Source organism: Patiria miniata, unplaced genomic scaffold (assembly GCF_015706575.1).
Source record: "Patiria miniata isolate m_02_andy unplaced genomic scaffold, ASM1570657v1 HiC_scaffold_19, whole genome shotgun sequence".
Taxonomy (NCBI): domain Eukaryota; kingdom Metazoa; phylum Echinodermata; class Asteroidea; order Valvatida; family Asterinidae; genus Patiria; species Patiria miniata.
In genome coordinates, this window is record NW_024037057.1 from 5,130,949 (window position 1) to 5,149,065 (window position 18,117).

General features: G+C 41.1%; 1 protein-coding gene across 3 annotated transcripts in view; it reads right to left on the minus strand.

Moving 5' to 3' along the window:
* Positions 1-785: 785 nt before the first annotated feature.
* The window catches only part of LOC119725359 (transforming growth factor-beta receptor-associated protein 1-like), a 49,630-nt gene continuing 32,298 nt past the window's right edge, over positions 786-18,117 (minus strand). For all 3 annotated transcript variants that reach the window (XM_038196759.1, XM_038196758.1, XM_038196760.1), the window contains 4 exons: positions 6,527-6,733; positions 3,789-3,949; positions 2,358-2,430; positions 786-1,268 (listed from right to left, as the gene is read on the minus strand). In XM_038196759.1, the coding sequence (XP_038052687.1) occupies positions 924-1,268; positions 2,358-2,430; positions 3,789-3,949; positions 6,527-6,733 (786 nt within the window). In that variant the 3' untranslated portion in view covers positions 786-923. The remainder of the gene's footprint in view (positions 1,269-2,357; positions 2,431-3,788; positions 3,950-6,526; positions 6,734-18,117) is intronic.

Here is an 18,117-nt window from a genome sequence, read left to right on the forward strand (position 1 = left end):
CAGTTTAGCTGGTAACCCATTTTGCTCAGCAGAAAACACTGTTCAGCAAAATCTGTGTGCCAAGCAAAAAAACAGTATACACACTGCATGACTCCCTGCCTTGTCACCCTGGGCCCAAATTCATGACTCTGCTTTATACTGTAAGCTAAAAATTCCTGCTAACTGCAGCTTAAAGCTACAGTCCATCATCTCCAGCTATCCAAAAAGTTACTGACGAAATTATTATTGAAAAGCATACTTGGTTGAAAGATAGAAATGGGACTAAACTCCCTGTGAAATTATTCTTTCTGGCAAGCTGTCATTTTGAAGAAAATAATGAAAGAAGGCCATTTCCAACGGTGTGTCTCAAGACGCATCTTTGGAAATTTCCATTACTAGTCCATTTTTAATTCGGCAAAGTGAGCGCAAGCCTTGACATGAAGCACGCACGCGGATGCTATAATTCGTCGGTTCAGTGCGCGACATCACGTAGCTGCAAATCAGCTGAATGAGAACGCTGAATTTGTGCGCAACTCAAAACATAACTCTGCAACATCTGATTTGAAATTGAGATCCTAGAATATCACTTTTCTCGGGAATATACAGCATTCACTGAGCTCAAACTTTGTCAAGTTAGTTTTTAAGAACCCTTTTTAGGCACTTTGGTTGCTTCAAATGAACATAATGCACAAGTTACAAATGATGGACTGTACCTTTAAAATGCCGTGCATTTTTGTGGGTTAGCAAGGAATTTTGACTTTTGTGCACGTGTACATCCCGTAACTGAGGATTCTGTGCTTACTGGGTTAGCGCAGAGTTTTTCTGCTGGTGTTGTAAGCACAGAATGCTGATCATAAGCGCGGAATACTGTGGTTAGCAGAGCCCTGTTTTTGCTAATAAGCAACATATTTTCCATAGTCAGCAAATTGAAATCGTCCCAAGGTCTATCTCTTCGTAGCCCCGACTCTCGTACTGAACAGTCGCCCCGTCACGGGGCACACGGCCTTGTTCCAGGCGCACTGCGTGTGGACCACCACGCCGTTCGGGTACCGGACGAACGACGGCTCCAGGAAGGGCCGGTTGCAGACCTGGCAGGAGCGCTCCTCCCCGACGTAGATGGGGTCCCGCTGCTGGGCGATCTGGGCCGACTTGAGGTTCAGGTTCTCGGTGCGGGCCAGCATGCGCTGCAGCTTGGTGATGCGGGCCGTGTGGAGGCTCTGACGGACCGTGTTGGTCAGGAACTGGGACAGGAGCGCAGTGGACCAGTTCTCGGGGATCAGCTGCAACACCTGTAAGTGGACGGAGAGGCGAGTTTATTAAATCTGGGCCCAGAGTGTTAAATAATTCCATTCAATTGATTTAGCATAAAGTGTACGTGTTTAACATAACCCCGAGGACCGACACACAAAGGAAGAACAGATCCTTGCAGTCCTCAGGAATTGCGTCTTTTGTTGAAGACGGTCCTCTATCGTGCGGTTATGTGCTTAGTCTATGGCAGAATGTAATATTACAGGGACAAGGGGAAACACAAAGCATTGTCCTATAGAGTATAGTAAAACACGACGGCTTGCTCAATGCAAGTCTTTTCGTGCATCTGGTCTACACCTAGGTGCCAGATTTAGCCCATTTGTTGGTGTTGCAGGGTAATCCTATACAACAGCACTGCCCAGCTCGCAAATGACAGTCGGTCATTAAATCAGTCGGTGGGATCTATAGCTACCAAGAGGGCATTAGGTTGGCCCTGTGGGATCAGCAATAGCATCAGTCACTGAGGGCCGCCTTCAGTAAGAGTCTAAAGGCTGTCTGTAGAATGCTTCAGTACCCCGAGGGGTTGATGGTAATTCGATCACAAGTCAATGGCAAGTCAATCACAACATCCATCGTATGTCCATCACAAGTCCATCACAAGTCAATCACAATTCAATCACAAGCCAGTCACAATTAAGTTCATCACAGGTCAAATCACAAATCAATCTCAAATCAAATACAAGTCCGTCACAAGTCTAACACAAGTCCATCATTAGTCAATCACAAGACCGACACAAGTCAAACACAAGTCAGCCACAAGTCAAACACAAGTCCATCACAAGTCTAACAAAACTCAGTCAAAAGTCCAGCACAAGTCAATCACAAGTCCAGTATAAGTCAGTCACAAGTCCATTATAAGTCAGTCACAAGTCCGACACAAATCAGTAACAAGTCCATCACAAGTCAAACACAAGTCCATCATAAGTGACACAAGTCACTCACAAGTCAAAGCACAAATCCATCAGAAGTCAATTACAACTCTATCAAGTCCATCACAAGTCCATCACAGGTCCATCACAAGTCATCACAAGTCAAACACACGTCCATCACAAGTTCATCGTAAGGCTTACCCTAGAAGCATCAAAGTCAGCATCCTCGCTGTTCAGCAGGGCAATGGCCGGGGCGATCAGGGAATCCTTCTTCCTGTTATGGATGGGAACAATTAGGGACATTTTCATCTTGACGTGATGTGGTCCATGGTTTTTCGTGCATCCTAAGGAGGGGGGGGGGGGGGATGGTACCCTGGGAAATTGGAACACTAGTTATACGATGGTAGTATTTTCAGTATCTTTAGAAAATAAAAGAGGAAATTATTAAATGATTAACTTGGTCATATGGTATTTTACTGTCTGTCTCTACTTTTGACACTGCTGATGAAGGTACTACGTGTCAAAAAAAAAAAACATGTCCTATTTATGATCCTAAATAACGTTGTTGTTTACCGTTGGAATTAAACCAAATTTTGGATCATGTAAACAAGGCATGACAAATTTGATGGGTAAGATTTGAGGCTTTGCATGGTGGAGACACTAATGAATGAAAGGTTTGCGGAAACACCATGTGCGAATAAATTCTCAAACTAAGAGAATGGTTCTGAAAAGGTTCTGAGAGTTTATACCTCTGGTTCTTTTCAGAACCATTCTCTTAGTTGAGAAATCATTCACACATGGTGTTTCCGCAAACCTTTCATTCAAATTCGATGGAGCTTGTTTCATCACTTTTGTGCAAGACATGCAAGAGGGTGAGATTTAAACGACGTATAGAAAAAAATACTGACTTTCAGAATGTCGATACAGCGCTAGAGACGGTCGCGGATGGTTTGTGCTGCGGCCGAAAGCTTCCGAAGGAATGCAGGATCACCCCTGATGTCATTGCACACCTCCTCGATCGTGTGTTGCGTCAAACAATCGAGGTGTGCAATGACATCAGGGGTGATCCTGCATTCAGTCAGAAGCTTTCGGCCAGCACGCACCTTCCACCACTGCCCCAGCGCTGTATCGACATTAGAGGGCGCCAAGGCGAAAGTGGTAGATTCTGGAAGTGAGTATCATTTTTTCGTATGGCGTTTAAATCTCACCCTCTTGAACAAAGCTGATGAAACTCGCTCCATAAAATTTGTCATGCCTTGTTTACATGGTCTGAAATTTTGGTTCAATTTCATTGATAAACAACAGAGTTATTAAGGATCAAAAGTAGGACATGTTTTTTTTTGACACGTAGTACTTGTGTGGGCATTCTTCGGCACTGGATAGCTACAATCCCGGCCAAAATACTTGGAACACTTGAAAATAACCTAAGCCTCCCACCGTCGCCCACTCCCCCGGTCAATGTTGTTCTCTCCAGCTGATGGAGCACACACCGCGCAATGAGAGACAACATTGAGCGGGGGCCGGGGGTCAGGGGCCCAGCGAGATTTGGCCAGGATTGTTAATATTGCACTGAGAAGTCACAGGTTCGAATCCCCCTCCTTTCAATTTTTCTTTTTCGAGAGAAGCACTCACCCCTCCAGTGGGTCCAAGTACACGCCCAGTAGGATCTGGAACAGTCTCCGTCGGTAGGCCCTGTCCCTACCCTTGGAGTTGATGCGGCAGTAGCGCTCAGCGGCGCCGTAGTCTCGCAGCCTGTAGACCAAGATTCGCAAGGCTTTGTCGTGTTCTTCAAGCTGTGACATTACAAAAAAAGATAGACGAATAAAATACTTTCAGTCCATTACCACAGAGACTTGAGTAAGACCAAAAAAACAAGTGCTTGGTACAAAATGAATAGAGTATAATCTATTTTATAGAGCTGTCAAATACAGAGTGTCAATTTCTACACTGGCTAAAAAGCACTTACAGTGCAACATTCATGTATGTTTGTACGTGTACTACATAACCCCGGAGGACAGACACATAAAGGGAGAACAACAGATCCTTTCAGTCCTCGGGAGTTGGGTCTTTTGTTCAACACAGTCCTCTGTAGTAGGTTAGTGTGCTTAGTCTATGGAAGAGTGTTACATTAACCCTAACCCTCCAGGGTATATTGGCTAGAAACCCTGCCAAACACAGCAGCATGCAACACTTGACTAAGTGACAAGCCTGCCCAGTGTAGCAAGATCCATCAGGTAAAAAGCCTCAAGACCAAACTGCCTCAGAGTCTGTGGTCACTCAATGCAGCAGGATACAACTGTGGCATTGTTCTATGGGGCTAGCTATCAGTGTCTCAGAAGTGGTCGTTTATGCACTGGTGTTGGTAGCATTTTCAATCAAAGTGCACCAGACTTTTCCACCTGATGCACTGTGATGCGTCTGGCAGGGTTAGGGTTAAAGGGACAAAGGGAAACACAAAGCATTGTCCTCGGGAGTATAGTAATTCAAGAGTGGGTGAGCTCATTAGTTTTTGTTGGACAAATGTGAGGCGTTTTGGCAAATGAGACAGAACTGGGCAGAGATCGAAAAGAGGGTTTGCAAGTTTTAGGAAAGAGAATGAAATTTGCCACACATTACTGTTTATTGCACTTCAATCGGACATTCTGTTGACAAGTTGTGGGTATTTAAAATTTAAAATTTGCTTTTATCGACACAAGTACTGAGAAAAAGGCCATTAATGTTTCGAGTTTTGTAGTCGTGAAAATAAAAGATGCCAATTGTTTTTCCTTAACCAGTTCCTTTTGGGTAACAAAAAAACAACAACCACCAATTGCTTGCATTAAAAAATAAACAAAAAAAATCAGTATTTTATTCAACAATCATGACAACAGAGGGCGCTGTTTGTCCCTCCACAGACTACACAACTACTGTGAAATTGCACCTGTCATCCCAGACAGCAGACCTCAATGCCAGTGCCTGTGTGCACTGTAGCATGTCAGGGTATTTTACTCCCTTTGTCAGCCCAAATCGAAAACGACTCTGGCATTTTTTTTTTTATGAATTGTTACTTCCTCCAAATTAGTGTGGAGGTCACTCTTTTACGAGACTTGTGCAAGCGATAATGAGACCTGCTTATGGAGTTAATTTATTGAAGGGGGGGGGGGGGGAGGGGGGGGGACTGTCTTTGTCCAAAGTGAATTAGGAAAAATCGACCTACACAAATGCTGTGATTATTGGCACACACAAAAAGTATGGCTGGGCAGATTTTAAATGAAATACATACATGTATATTCAGTCAATTCTATACCTTTTCGGAAGATTGAATCTTTTTTTTATATTACCCCCTACTTAACAATTCCGGGGGAAAAAAATTGTCATCAGACACAAGCAAGAATTGTAATCAAGGACAATTCCAAAAAATTTGGATGTACATGTCAGACACTTTAATGAGCTGCTGTTGGAAAAGTGAAATGTGATACATCACTGATAATGTGACATCTAATGAGTAGAAAACAATTGCAGACCAAACTAAGGTACCTCCACCTTAACGACCTTGTACATCACGTGGTCGGACGTACACAGAGAATTGGATTCTACGGAATGGCCCTCAAGTCATCACAAGTCATCCCAAGTCATCACAAGTCATCACAAGTACATCACATGTCATCACAAATCAACTATATTATAATCACAAGTCATCACAAGTCATTACAAGTCAACCACATTTTAATCACAAGTTCATCAAAAGTCATCACAAGTCCATTATAAGTCAAGCACAAGTCCATCACACAAGTTATCATAAGTCAATAACAAGTCCTCATACATGTAAGTCGTCACAAGTCAATCAGTCATATAATAATCACAAGTCATCAAAATCATCACAAGTCAATCACAAGTCACCACAAGTCATCAGAAGTACATCACATGTCATCACAAATCAACTATATTATAATCACAAGTCATCAAAGTCATCACAAGTCAATCACAAGTCAATCACAAGTCATCAAAGTCATTTAAACAAGTTCATCAAAAGTCATCGCAAGTCATACAAGTCATCACAAGTCCATCATAATCCAAGCACAAGTCCATCACAAGCCATCGTAAGTCAAAAACCAGCCCTCATAAGTCAATCAGTCATCACAAGTCAATCACAAGTCCATCACAAGTCATCACAAGTCGAAAACGAGGCCTCCAAAGTCAATCAGTCATCACAAGGCAATCACAAGTTGCTCAAAAGAAAACAGTGCTTAGCAAAAGTATCTACTCTCATACCAAAACTACCTACTCTCAGTCACAAACAATATCAATTTGTACTACAAAGTACATGTAACCAGTATAACGCTTGTTTACTGTGCAATTAGTCTCCTGTGGCTCCTGTGACCCACGCTTACCTTTCCATAGAGGATTGCGGTCTCGGCAAACATCTCCGTTTCTCGGACCTTCCCCAGGATGAGCTGGACTCGGTAGAGGGAGGACTCCTCCAACATGTGCCGCAGCTTGGACCGGGCTAGGTCCATCTCGGTCTTGGGGGTTCCGGCATCTTTCTTCAAGACGCTGTCCAGGTACAGGACGGCCAGATGGGTGTGGTACTTCTCTTTCTACACAGAGAAGAGAACAGAAAATCTTCAGTTTGAACTAAAAAAAAAATTAGAGGAGCTTACTCTTTTCAAACATTACCCTGGCAGACTTCCTTTGTTTATGGAGTAAATTGAGGACACGCATGTGCAACATCATGGGTGAATCGGGGACAGGAACCAAATCGAGGACAAGTTAAAGTCCTCGATTAAGTTAAAGTACAAACGAAGGAAAAGGGAATAGGAACAAAAGAAAATCCTTGATTTACACCATAAGCAAATATGCCAGGGTCTGCATATGTGACATGTCACCACGAAATGAGCTCAACATCAGAAATTGCCATTTTGTAGTACAGTCATGACAGTGGGGAAAAGCCAACATTTGAAGGGGTAGTCGATTTTTTGTTTTCAGGTAAGCGTTAATCTCTACGTCCCTTTTTAACTTTCTCCAAATGTTTTGTTCCATCGAATAGCTTTACAACCTTTTTTCATTCTCTTTTTATTAGTTGACTGTTCAATTCACTAACACAACTGCGAGATTTTGAAATACCACTTTCTCAAGATTCAGTTTCACAACTTAAAGTCGGTGGTCTATATTTCCGTTACTGAACTTAGCACCCCTGCATGTTGCATACCATTGGAACGCTTTTGTTCTGCAGAATCCAGAAAAATATGCCAATTCTGAAAAAGTCTGACTTTAAGGTCATTTTGTAATGACAGGTCACATATTTACTATTTTGACCTTGCCCGATTGATTATTCATGACACTTCCAAACTATACGGAGTGACACAATTTTTGTCCAATCAGATTGCTTGTTACAAAATCTGACCATCAATGCAAACTCAGCTACAGTCAGCAACCGTCCCTACCTTACGCTGCATATAAAGAAACAAACAGACTGACGAAAGGATGCGAGACACAGACTAGGACACTAGCTCTTGCTTTACTATACTCTCGAGGACAATGCTTTGTGTTTTCCTTTGTCCCTGTAATATAACACTCTCCCATAGACTAAGCACACAAACTTACTACAGAGGACTGTTTCAAACAATGACCCAACTCCCGAGGACTGAAAGGATCTGTTGTTCTCCCTTTGTGAGTCGGTTCTCGGGGGTTATGTAGAACACGTAGAACACGTGTTCTCACCGTCGATCGTGGATGTCCTATTGTCCCTCTTTTGTTTATACTCTTAACTTTTCAGGAAGATTCCCGTAGGTTTTGTACAAGATCCCAATCACGGACATATGCTGGGAATCGTGGACGATATTGTTCTCTTTTGTTCTCTGGTATTTTTCGTCCACGGTTCGAAAAGATGAACACGTACACAAACACAAACAACATGCAGCCATAAAATAAAAAACACCAAAACACAAATTATAATAAACAGATGGCTTCAATAAACAAACCACTATCATGTTTGGTTGAAATGCGTGAATAGAGATTTCAATTGCGAAATTAGAATGGAATGTAAAAAAAAATTTTTTTTAGAAACTTCAATTATATTTTCGAGGTAGGGGAAAAAGTAAAAACACATTCCTCGACTACTGTATTTTTTTTGTTAAGTTTTGTTCCAAAAAAAAATTCAAAAGGAAGTGTGACCGGTGTTGCATAAAGGAATTTGCGACTATTGTGTGAAGGGGTTTTAGAGTACAAAACGGGGAAAAACAAACTTGGCATGGTGGCGGTTCGGACAAAAAAAGGGGGCGGGGATTGTGGGCTGTGATGTATCACAGTAACACGTGGGAGGGGAAATAGCAATAACAAACGGAGGTCAAGGGTGAGTGAATACTAGTATTTCACACACACTGTCCGGTATTTTGGCAATGCCCCCCCCCCCCAAAAAAACCTCTGAAAACTGTTAAATCGTAATTTTGATTATTTCAAAGCAAATTCTCTTTTATTTTTATCGAAGTAAAGCAAGTTTGTTCATTCCCAAAACCAGGAAATGATTTTTGAAATAAACAGCACAGTAGGCAAACCGAAGTTTTATACAGCCTATTTACATGCACAATGTACACGTACACAACTCTATAGTCGCGTGACAATGTTGAACAGTTTTATATAGTTAAAATGTCAGTTTTTAAATCACCCGTATTTCAAGAGACATAGCACTGTAAAGGGAGAGAACACTTTGTTGAAAGTTGCCAACACGTGACCTCAACATCCAATTTTGTACAGTTTTTCTTGACTTTTTTTCTTATTTTACGAAAACTATTTGTAAGCCATGTTCCCGACACTGACTTTCGTGAGTACGTCGCACGGCGCCACCTACAATTCTTGCATATGCAAATGACAGTGCGCGATCACTGCACAATAAATAGGGGTATATCTGGCTGTTAGGAAACGAAAGAGGGGGTTGATAGTAAAGGGCGGGGGGGGGGGGGGGGGGTGTTGCGACCAGCGGTATCCAGTTGTATCCAGCTTTTGATGTCGGGGGGTGGGCGGCAAAATTAAGTCTAAGTCAGGCTTTTTCAGCATTTGACATGGGGGGGAGGGGCAAAATCTACGTGCTGACATTTTCTTTTGCTGACGTTTTGACGCATTGTAATGTTTTTTATCCAGTTGTATCCAGCTTTTGATGTCGGGGGGTGGGGGGCAAAAGTAAAAGTCTAAGTCGGCGGCTTATTCAGCATTTGACGTGGGGGTGGGGTGCAAAATCTACGGGCTAACATTTTCTGTTGCTGACGTTTTGACTCATTGTAATGTTTTTTTTTTACTTTGGTTTCTTTATTTGTCTTTCATGTCAGACCTCTGTATTCCATTTTATGGAAATAGTTATTAAAAATGGAAATTCGTTATTGGTCGTTTGTGTAAGACCTCTCTATACCATTTTATGGAAATAGTTATTAAAAAAAAGTCCCCCCCCCCCCCCGGATACACCACTGGAACCTTGCGACCCAATCACCCCCTTACATCCGCTACTAATAAACACTGCTGCAAAGCATTAAACATGCATTCCCGGCGCTATTTCGGGTTCGAATGAGACATATAACAGAACACAATCTACTGACGTTTAGTTATGCAATTGACCATTTCTTTACAACATTCAACTCATTTGTGGCTCAACAATAATTCGGCTCTCGCAGAGCGGGGTCATTTGTGCGCTGTAATGGAAGCCCATTTTCAGAGGGCCATAGATGCTAGGTACCGGGAAAAAAATTGTTAAAACAAAACATACAAATTGAAACGTTGTGAGGAGAAAAATGTTCTTTTTTTTTCAGGCGTGCATCTTTTCCTCGGATCTGCTGATTTCCTCATTTTTCACTACTCATGAATGCCATAACAAATTGAAAAAGACCGGTACTGTACAGAGTCTTATGAGGTTTGGAATTTCCTCGATTTTCAAAATCCCCAGTTGCATGCCTGTTTTTAGGAGAGCACGAGGCACGCATCTTTAAAGGGAATATACAACATTTGCAAACATCGAAAAATGTAACCTCCAAGTTTTTACGAAATACCTTACTAGGATGTTAGTAAATGACAGTGTAAAGCATCCTGTAAAATTATGGCACCTGGTGTGAAGTCATTTTCAAGAAAAGTGGTATTTTTGTATACATTTCCAACGGTGGTCGGCCGACCACCTTTGGAAAAACCTAACTATTTTTTAACTACTACGCCAAATTTACCACTTTTTCAGACCAAATTTTGTTTGCTATTGGTTACATGTTCATGAACGGGTGCAGGCCAACTAGACTGGTTCCCTCACCTTACAATTTTCCGGCATCTATAAATTGATACATTTCATCTTTAGTGGAGTCAGGGAACCAGACTACTTGAACATTTTTGTTTTTCTTGATTTTTCCAGCATTTTCGAACACAAAACTACAAACATGTCGGTTTAACAACATTTGATCTATTACATTAAACCCCTCAAATAATTCATTTCTGAAAATTACAGCAAAACCCAATGATGTACATTCCCTTTAATCTCTCCAACAGTCACCTCGGCCTGGTTGTAAAGAACATAATGAATATCACCGCTGACATGAAATGTCCCACGGGAAACCAACAAAAATGTAAAGTATGGGGGAAAAAATTGGTAAACATCCTACGGGTGATGTTCGTGCAGTCACAGCTGAGTGCACCAACATCCCCCACTTTATTGTTGTTCTGCCAAATAATAAAACTATTAAGTATTTTTCTTTCACCCTCCTGTCTGCAGTAAAGCTCCAATGATTCAGAAAGTGCAGTGATTTTGAAGGTAAAAACATGGAGAGTTTTCTGTTTCAGGTTTGAGTTCTCAGGGTTGTTTTTGTGGAAGTTTGTCCTGACGCATGACTGGGGACTGGCACGCAGTGGGTTGGCTGTTTGGCCACTGATGCACGTCGCGTTGTGCTAGTCACTGCTTTGAACCAAGTTGTCATTAGGGGTGTCAATTTACAGGTACTACGAGAACCGGGTACCCGATAGAAAAGAAAACCCAACCCCAAATTCAAATCTCAGAAGTTGCTGTTCAGATTGTTCACAAAGGTTTGCGTGATAATACTACCACATCGGTGCAGCAATACAGAAAGATACTACAGTGAGCTTTATAGCTTCACGGTGTTAACTGCAACTTTGGCGAGCGTCAAAAATATTTGAAGTGTTTTGTTTTCCCATGTAGCATGTTTTCATTTTGAAAATTTTCCCCAAATGACATTCAAAAGCTTTCTTTTCTCTTTTGTAAATTGTGATGTGATCAAGCTAAATAAGTCATTTGTCTGGAATTTATATATGTATGAACTTCATATACCCCCTTAATGGTGACAAAGGGAGAGTTATAATGGACGATTATGAAGGACCATTCTTCGTTTTCTTACTTGTAAGAGGAGCCTAAAAATGGCTGAAGATAAACACACTGCCAGAAACACCGGGGCAAATCCCTTATCTTAGAGATAAGCGTGCATTACACAACACACGGGACCTATGGCTTTACGTCCCTTCCGAAGGACGAAGCAATAATGGTTAAGTGTCTTGCTTAAGGACACAAGTGTCACGACCAGGACTCGAACCCACACTCTGCTGATCAGAAACACCAGAGCTCAGCTTGAGTCTGGTGCTCTTACATGCTCCGACCATTTTCCTTTTTTTTTTTTTAGGGGGAGGGGTTTTGTTGTGTGCACACCCATTTATGTTTGTTTGTTTTTTTAACTGAATTTAAAGTATCTGTGAAGCTTTATTATTGGCGGTTCTCCTTACATTTTCTTTTTAAAGACAGCTACTCATGGATTTCTTTGCCAGGTCATGTGACCGTCCTACACACATATTCCAACTTTTGAAATTTGTAAGTTTTGTCGCGCCAGATATTTTGTGGCAGCACTGTTTCCGGCAACGCTTCCCGTGGGTCGGCAAAAGGGTGCGGGGGATGCCAAAAGGACAACACCACAAAACAAGAACAAAAAAAATTTGTTTTTTAAATAATGTTCCAAGTCCGTCATGGTTTTAAGTCAAGGTAGTTAGTCAAGGCTGGGGGAGGAAAAAAGTGCAACTTGGTGGGTTCATCGTACCCACGAATTTGCTTGCGATGCTCAAATCTGCATTCAATTTTGGTTGACTGTTTGTTATGCCGTCTCAGTTCACCGCTTGCGAATAGGGAACAAAGTTTATCACTGGCATGAAAGAACAGCTGAGTAAGGACACGGGCCACGATCACACAAAAGTTTGTATGAGGGGCATGATTTTTTTTCAGAAAATAGATGATTATTTTTCAAATTTGATGCTGACGGGAAAGGCAAAAACACTGGGGACAAAAACTTAAAATGCTTTTGAGGAAAGTTTGACAATCTCTCAAACTGTTTATCTTTAGGTTGGGGACTTATCAGGAGTTTTAAAGAAAAAATGAGCAAATATGAATAAAATGTATTGATGTAATCAAAAAATGTCAGTGTCTGTAATACAAACAGAATATTTTTTTTTGATGGTCAGCATTGGTCGTTCAATACCAATTCTCAGTTTAAATAAAACTTTGCCAAACTAAGAAGGATTTGGAAACTGGGCAGTGTTTTAGTCAAGTCGTTCACAAGTCTGGGCCCAGTTTTATAGCACTTCTTAAGACCTGATTTTCTGCTAACAGAGCCTCCGTCTATTTCATAGAGACCGCTAAGCAGTAAGCACAGGGAAAGCACGCTCAACCAAAGAGGAAAAGTTGCTTAACTCAGTGACGTAACAACAGAAATCTCCATGCGCGCGCAACCCTTAACGCATCCATGCCGTGAAATAGTGCTTAAGCATCAGCATGATTTTCTGCTATAGTAAGTACAACTTTTCTGCTTACTGTTAAGCAGCGCTTTATTATTGGGCCCTAGTCCCAAGTACCTGGGATGGATAATAACCCAGGAATGTCTTCGTCATGGTTCATTAGAATAACATGTGACTTGACATGCTCTTACGAAAACTCGGAACTTAACATCTCCATGGGGGGCATGGGGGGGGGGGGCATTTGCCTCCCAAGTAAATGCCCCCCAAGTTGTGACCTTGCCCCCAATTTTGCCTCCCCCCCCCCAGTTTTCTCCAAACAGTTTATCAACAAAAAGATTAATTATGTTTATTTTCTTCGCTGTTAAGATTCATAAAATGTGACCACATTTTGGGCCAATGAAAGCAAATAAACATTGCTACATGTACTTTGGTAGACAATGGTAGACAAAACACGCCACACATGCATTTATACAGCCGTAGATAGTGTGCAGCCAATGTCTTTGTACATTTGTTATTCATTTGTTTAACCATTCTGCGGCTTGATGCAATTCTCATTCATAAAAATGACTACATTTCTAAGTTGCTCTAGTGGCTTATTTCCAGACCATTGACAATGGGCATGCGCGTGTGTACACAGGCTTAGGATTTTTTTTGGACTGCCCCCCAAAAATATTTACTTCCCCCAATTTGCCCCCCCCCCCCCAATTTTTAAAGTCTGTTGCTGCCACTGCTGCAGCCGCTACCTTAGATTCGTGCGTACTTTCAAGGCGCAGCCAAGAACTAATATTGAAATTTGGAATCTCCCCAGTGCAAACTTCCATCATGAAAACTTCTCTTTAAAGATATAGTCCATCATTTGTAATTTGTGCATTTTGTTCGTCTGAAGCAACAAAAGTGCTCAAAATCTAAAGAAGGATACTGAGCAACTAACCTGATGAAGTTTCAGCTCAGCTTCAGCTGTATATTCCAAGAAAAACAGCATTCTAGGATCTTAATTTCAAATCAAAAGTTGCTGAATCATGTTTTGAATTGGGCCTGAATTCAGCGTCCGAGACATGTTCTCACTGAGCCGATTGCAGCTATGCGATGTCGCGCACTGATCCGACGAATTATAGCAGTTGCGAGTGCATGTGCGTCGTGTCAACGCTTGCGTGTGTCTTAAGACGTACCATTGGAAAGGCCTTCTTTCATTAATTACTTCAAAATGACAGCTTGCCAGAAAGAATAATTTCACAGGGAGTTTAGTCCCCTTACAACATACTTTCAACCAAGTATGTTTTTCAACAATAAGTACGCCAGTTACTTTTTTTATAGCTGCAAATGATGGACTATATAGCTTTAAGTGCAATCTCGGTGGGCGAGTGGTAAGACGTCTGCACTAGTAAGCAAGAGGTCTTAGGTTCAAGTCCCACCTGAGCAAGCTTTGGAATTTTTTCCCAAGATGACGAGCAAAATCCCAAACAAAATCAACCATTTGGAGTATTTTTTTCCCAAAAACTTTCCAAAAAATCCCTTCTGAAATCAAGCAAAGCTTTCCTTTTCTGCAAAACCTCCTGCCATTTTCAAAATACCTTTCAATATTATTCATGAAACCAAGCCCCTCTCTCTCTCCATCACCCCTAAATACAATGGAACAGCCAAGGTCATTGCAGTGAATGCCACAGTCACGTCATGGTCCATTGCCCGGCGAGTAGGGGGGAGACGCATGGGAGGTGGGGTGTAACATTTAGTAAACAAGTGCCATAGTAATAAAAAGCCTGCTTCCGTCTGACGCTATCATTTTTGGATTGAAGCTCGCTGGCTGCAACAAGTGCTAGGTTCTGGATCGCCGACTGCATGCTGTATGGGCGGTGGTTTCATTTTCAGGTACGTACGCTGCAAATCGGGGGGGGGGGAAAACAGTTCTTTCACAATTTCTTTTAAAAAATAACGGCGATATTACGGATGTTCTTTTCTTCCAAAGATACATGTATGGAACATTTTTTTTGTAGAAACAAGGTTTACTTGTAATTCGTAAGATATTTCAATACCAAGTTTGATCGTATTGATTTTAATTGTGATCATCCATTTAAATGGAGATTGAGCAACGCATTGCAACAGATTCTTTGTCGGCTATCCAGAGAATTTTTCATGTTAACATTTTCAGCACCTCAGCATTAAAATTGATTGGTTTTTGTGATCTGATTTGCGATACATTTCATCGTTATCATTAATTAATAAATGATTGTAAAACTAGTCATTATTCAGACGAAAAGTGAACAAAACTGCAGCAATCTGTTTTTACGGACTGAATTGATCTGAAATAAATTCAAATAGGTTAAGAAGGCCTAATGTTTCGATCCTTAATCGACTACAAATAACTCTTCCTTGTAGGGACCCTCAATCTGTCTGAATTCTCAGTATTGGGTGGCGAAGCGGGCGACAGGTGGCAAAGCCGCCTCCCTGCGTAACGGGCGAGACATCTATTCATTTAAGTTTTACATTTGTAGTTTGTCAAAAAAACTTATTTTTGTTAAATTGTTTATTCACGGGGCCTGGCTGCAGTGTTTCCCCTGCCCATTCAAACGTGAGGCGGCCCACCTCGCTACTTTCAGTGACCACCTCGCTCAATTTTTGCCAATATCGCCACCTCGCTGTGAAGATTGGCAGTAAAGGATACTCAATTATCAAAAAAAAATTTATCAAGTTGTGTAAATTTATTAACGTTTTATTAAGAACTCCCAATTTGGGGAAGATGGAATCATCATGCTTTTTTTGTGAGCGTGCATTCTTTTCAGTTTGTATAGAATGCGTCAGTTTCAATCATCAATTTGAATTTTTACAACCTCACTCAGTTCATTAGCCAGGGGAAACACTGCCTGGCTGAGATATAGCTTTGGCTTTCTGCCAGCCTAAACCATCCCTCACCTGCCTACTATAAATACCGTTAATTTGTTCAGAATTGTGAGGCATTCTGCCAAAATGAGACAGAACTGGGCGGAGGTCAAAACGAGGGTTTGCAGATATTAGAAAAGACAATAAAATTCTCCTTATACAATACTGTTTGCTGCACTTCAATTGGGCATTCCGTTGACAAGTTGGTTGTTTAACGTTTGCATTTATTGACATATGTCAAATAGCCTTATAGGCCTATACTGAGGAAAAGGGCTTTTAAGTTTCGAGTTTTGTATTCGTGAAAATGAAAGATGCCAATGTTTTTCCTTTAACAAAACGTTTCATTCCACGATTTTGATATTTCTTTAAAATATGTAGTTTGACAAAAGATTACAATTCAGAAACTCGAAAAAATATCATCCCCATTCTGGTTTTTCTGGTTTTTTTTGCATTTCTTGAAAAAAAGAATGTCATTCGGTTCCCTGCACAGTGGAGGATTAGCGAGGATTTGAGACATTTCCCAATAAAAAAAAATTGCCTAAAGATAATTTTTTGGTTGATGGTAAACTGTAAAATCCAGCCACTTTTCCATTATACACGTCCAAAAGTTTCATTCGTCTTTATAATGAGCCAAAAAAAAGTCTCCGGTTTCTGGTATGGAGCTTGCCCAAAAAGTGGTGCGGCGACGCGGCTTTTTTTTTTTTACCTGATTTTTTGCCTCAAATGTCGGCTGATGACTGCAAATGGTGCCCGACTAAACTTAGTGCAAATTATATGGGAGTCCAGAGAGGCCACATAAAGCTTATTGTCGACCATAACCCAATCTAAAAACACGTTAAAATTGTGCAGCAGCAGGATTCCAGTCAAACCAGTGAGTTTGGCGGTTTTGAGACATCATCTTTTATTGAAAAAAACCTTTTTCATTTTGCCGACGCGCATGGCTACGGCGACGCGCGCGCATACCAGAAACCGGAGACTTTTTTTTTTTGGCCTTAGCTTCGAGTTTTGTATTCGTGAAAATGAAAGATGCCAATTGTTTTTCCTTTAAAAAAAATCTTTCATTCCACGATTTTGATATATCTTTAAAATATGTAATTAGACATATAAAAGATTACAAATACAGAAACTCGAAAAAATATCATACCCGTTCCGGTTTTTTTTGGTTTGCATTTCTTGAAAAAAAAAAATGTGTCATTCGGTTCCCTGCACAGTGGAGGATTAGCGAGGATTTGGGACATTTCCCAATAAAAAAAAAATTAGCCCAAAGAGAATTCTTTGGTTAAACTGTAAAATCCAGTCACTATTCCATTATACATTGTACACGTCCAAAAGTTTCATTCGTCTTTTATAATGAGCCATATATGGGTTTTTACCACTCACTTGGCAAGACTCGGTTCGCTTCATGTGAAAAAAAAAAAAAAGTTCAGGGAAAAGTCTAATGAACACTGTGCTCAATTCACGTGCAAGTTGGTTCGAACCCTGACAGGGAAACATGGTGCTTGTGTTCTTGAGCAAGACACTCTACAACCATAGAGCAAGGACCCAAGGAGTTCATACTCCAAGACTTCAAAAGTAAAATGATGGTCGCCGCGCTCGAAAGCTACAATAGAAAGCACCTGGCGGCCAGCTTGCTCAGTTGCTCACTACGCTAATCTCGACACAATAGAGATCCGCGCTCACTAATGCCAAAACAAGGAGTTTGCATGGCTTCGTAGACAGTACCATGGTAAATATGCATGCCCAGTTGTCATACATCGCTAAAAATGAATGATTTTGAAGTGTTTGTTCGGAGTTGGCTAATACTGGCTAACAATGTGGTCAACATCACTGACATGTGACTGAATCAATCATTTCATGAAGAACAAAATGCTCTGTACCTTTAGTGTGAAAACTTGTGAAATTTTCCAAAAAAACACATTTCATCAATGATATATTGCCAATTAAAATGTCTGAAAATACATGAAAACTTATCTGAAAGAAATCCAATTTATCTCCAAATTACAGGGACAGATAACGCTTTTAAGCACCAACAACTGCACATTGCTAACTTGAGTTCATAACTCACATCTAACCACTGCGCAGTTGTAAAAACCTATCTCGTCGTAAAATATATTTTTCAAAAAAGAGCAGCAACGTGACATGACTTATTATGCAGAGCATATAGGGAGGTTGTTGGTTACCAACTAAAAAGGCGGCGATGATCATCGTGTTCAAAGGCCGCTAGCATTCACGCTTTGAATGGTCGAGGCTTGCGGTCACAGTGCTGTAGCTATAGACATTCCCGAGGGATTGGTATGTTAATGGTCAAAATGTAAATCGCCCAAGAGTTCTGACTCCTTGGGTCCTTGCTCTATGC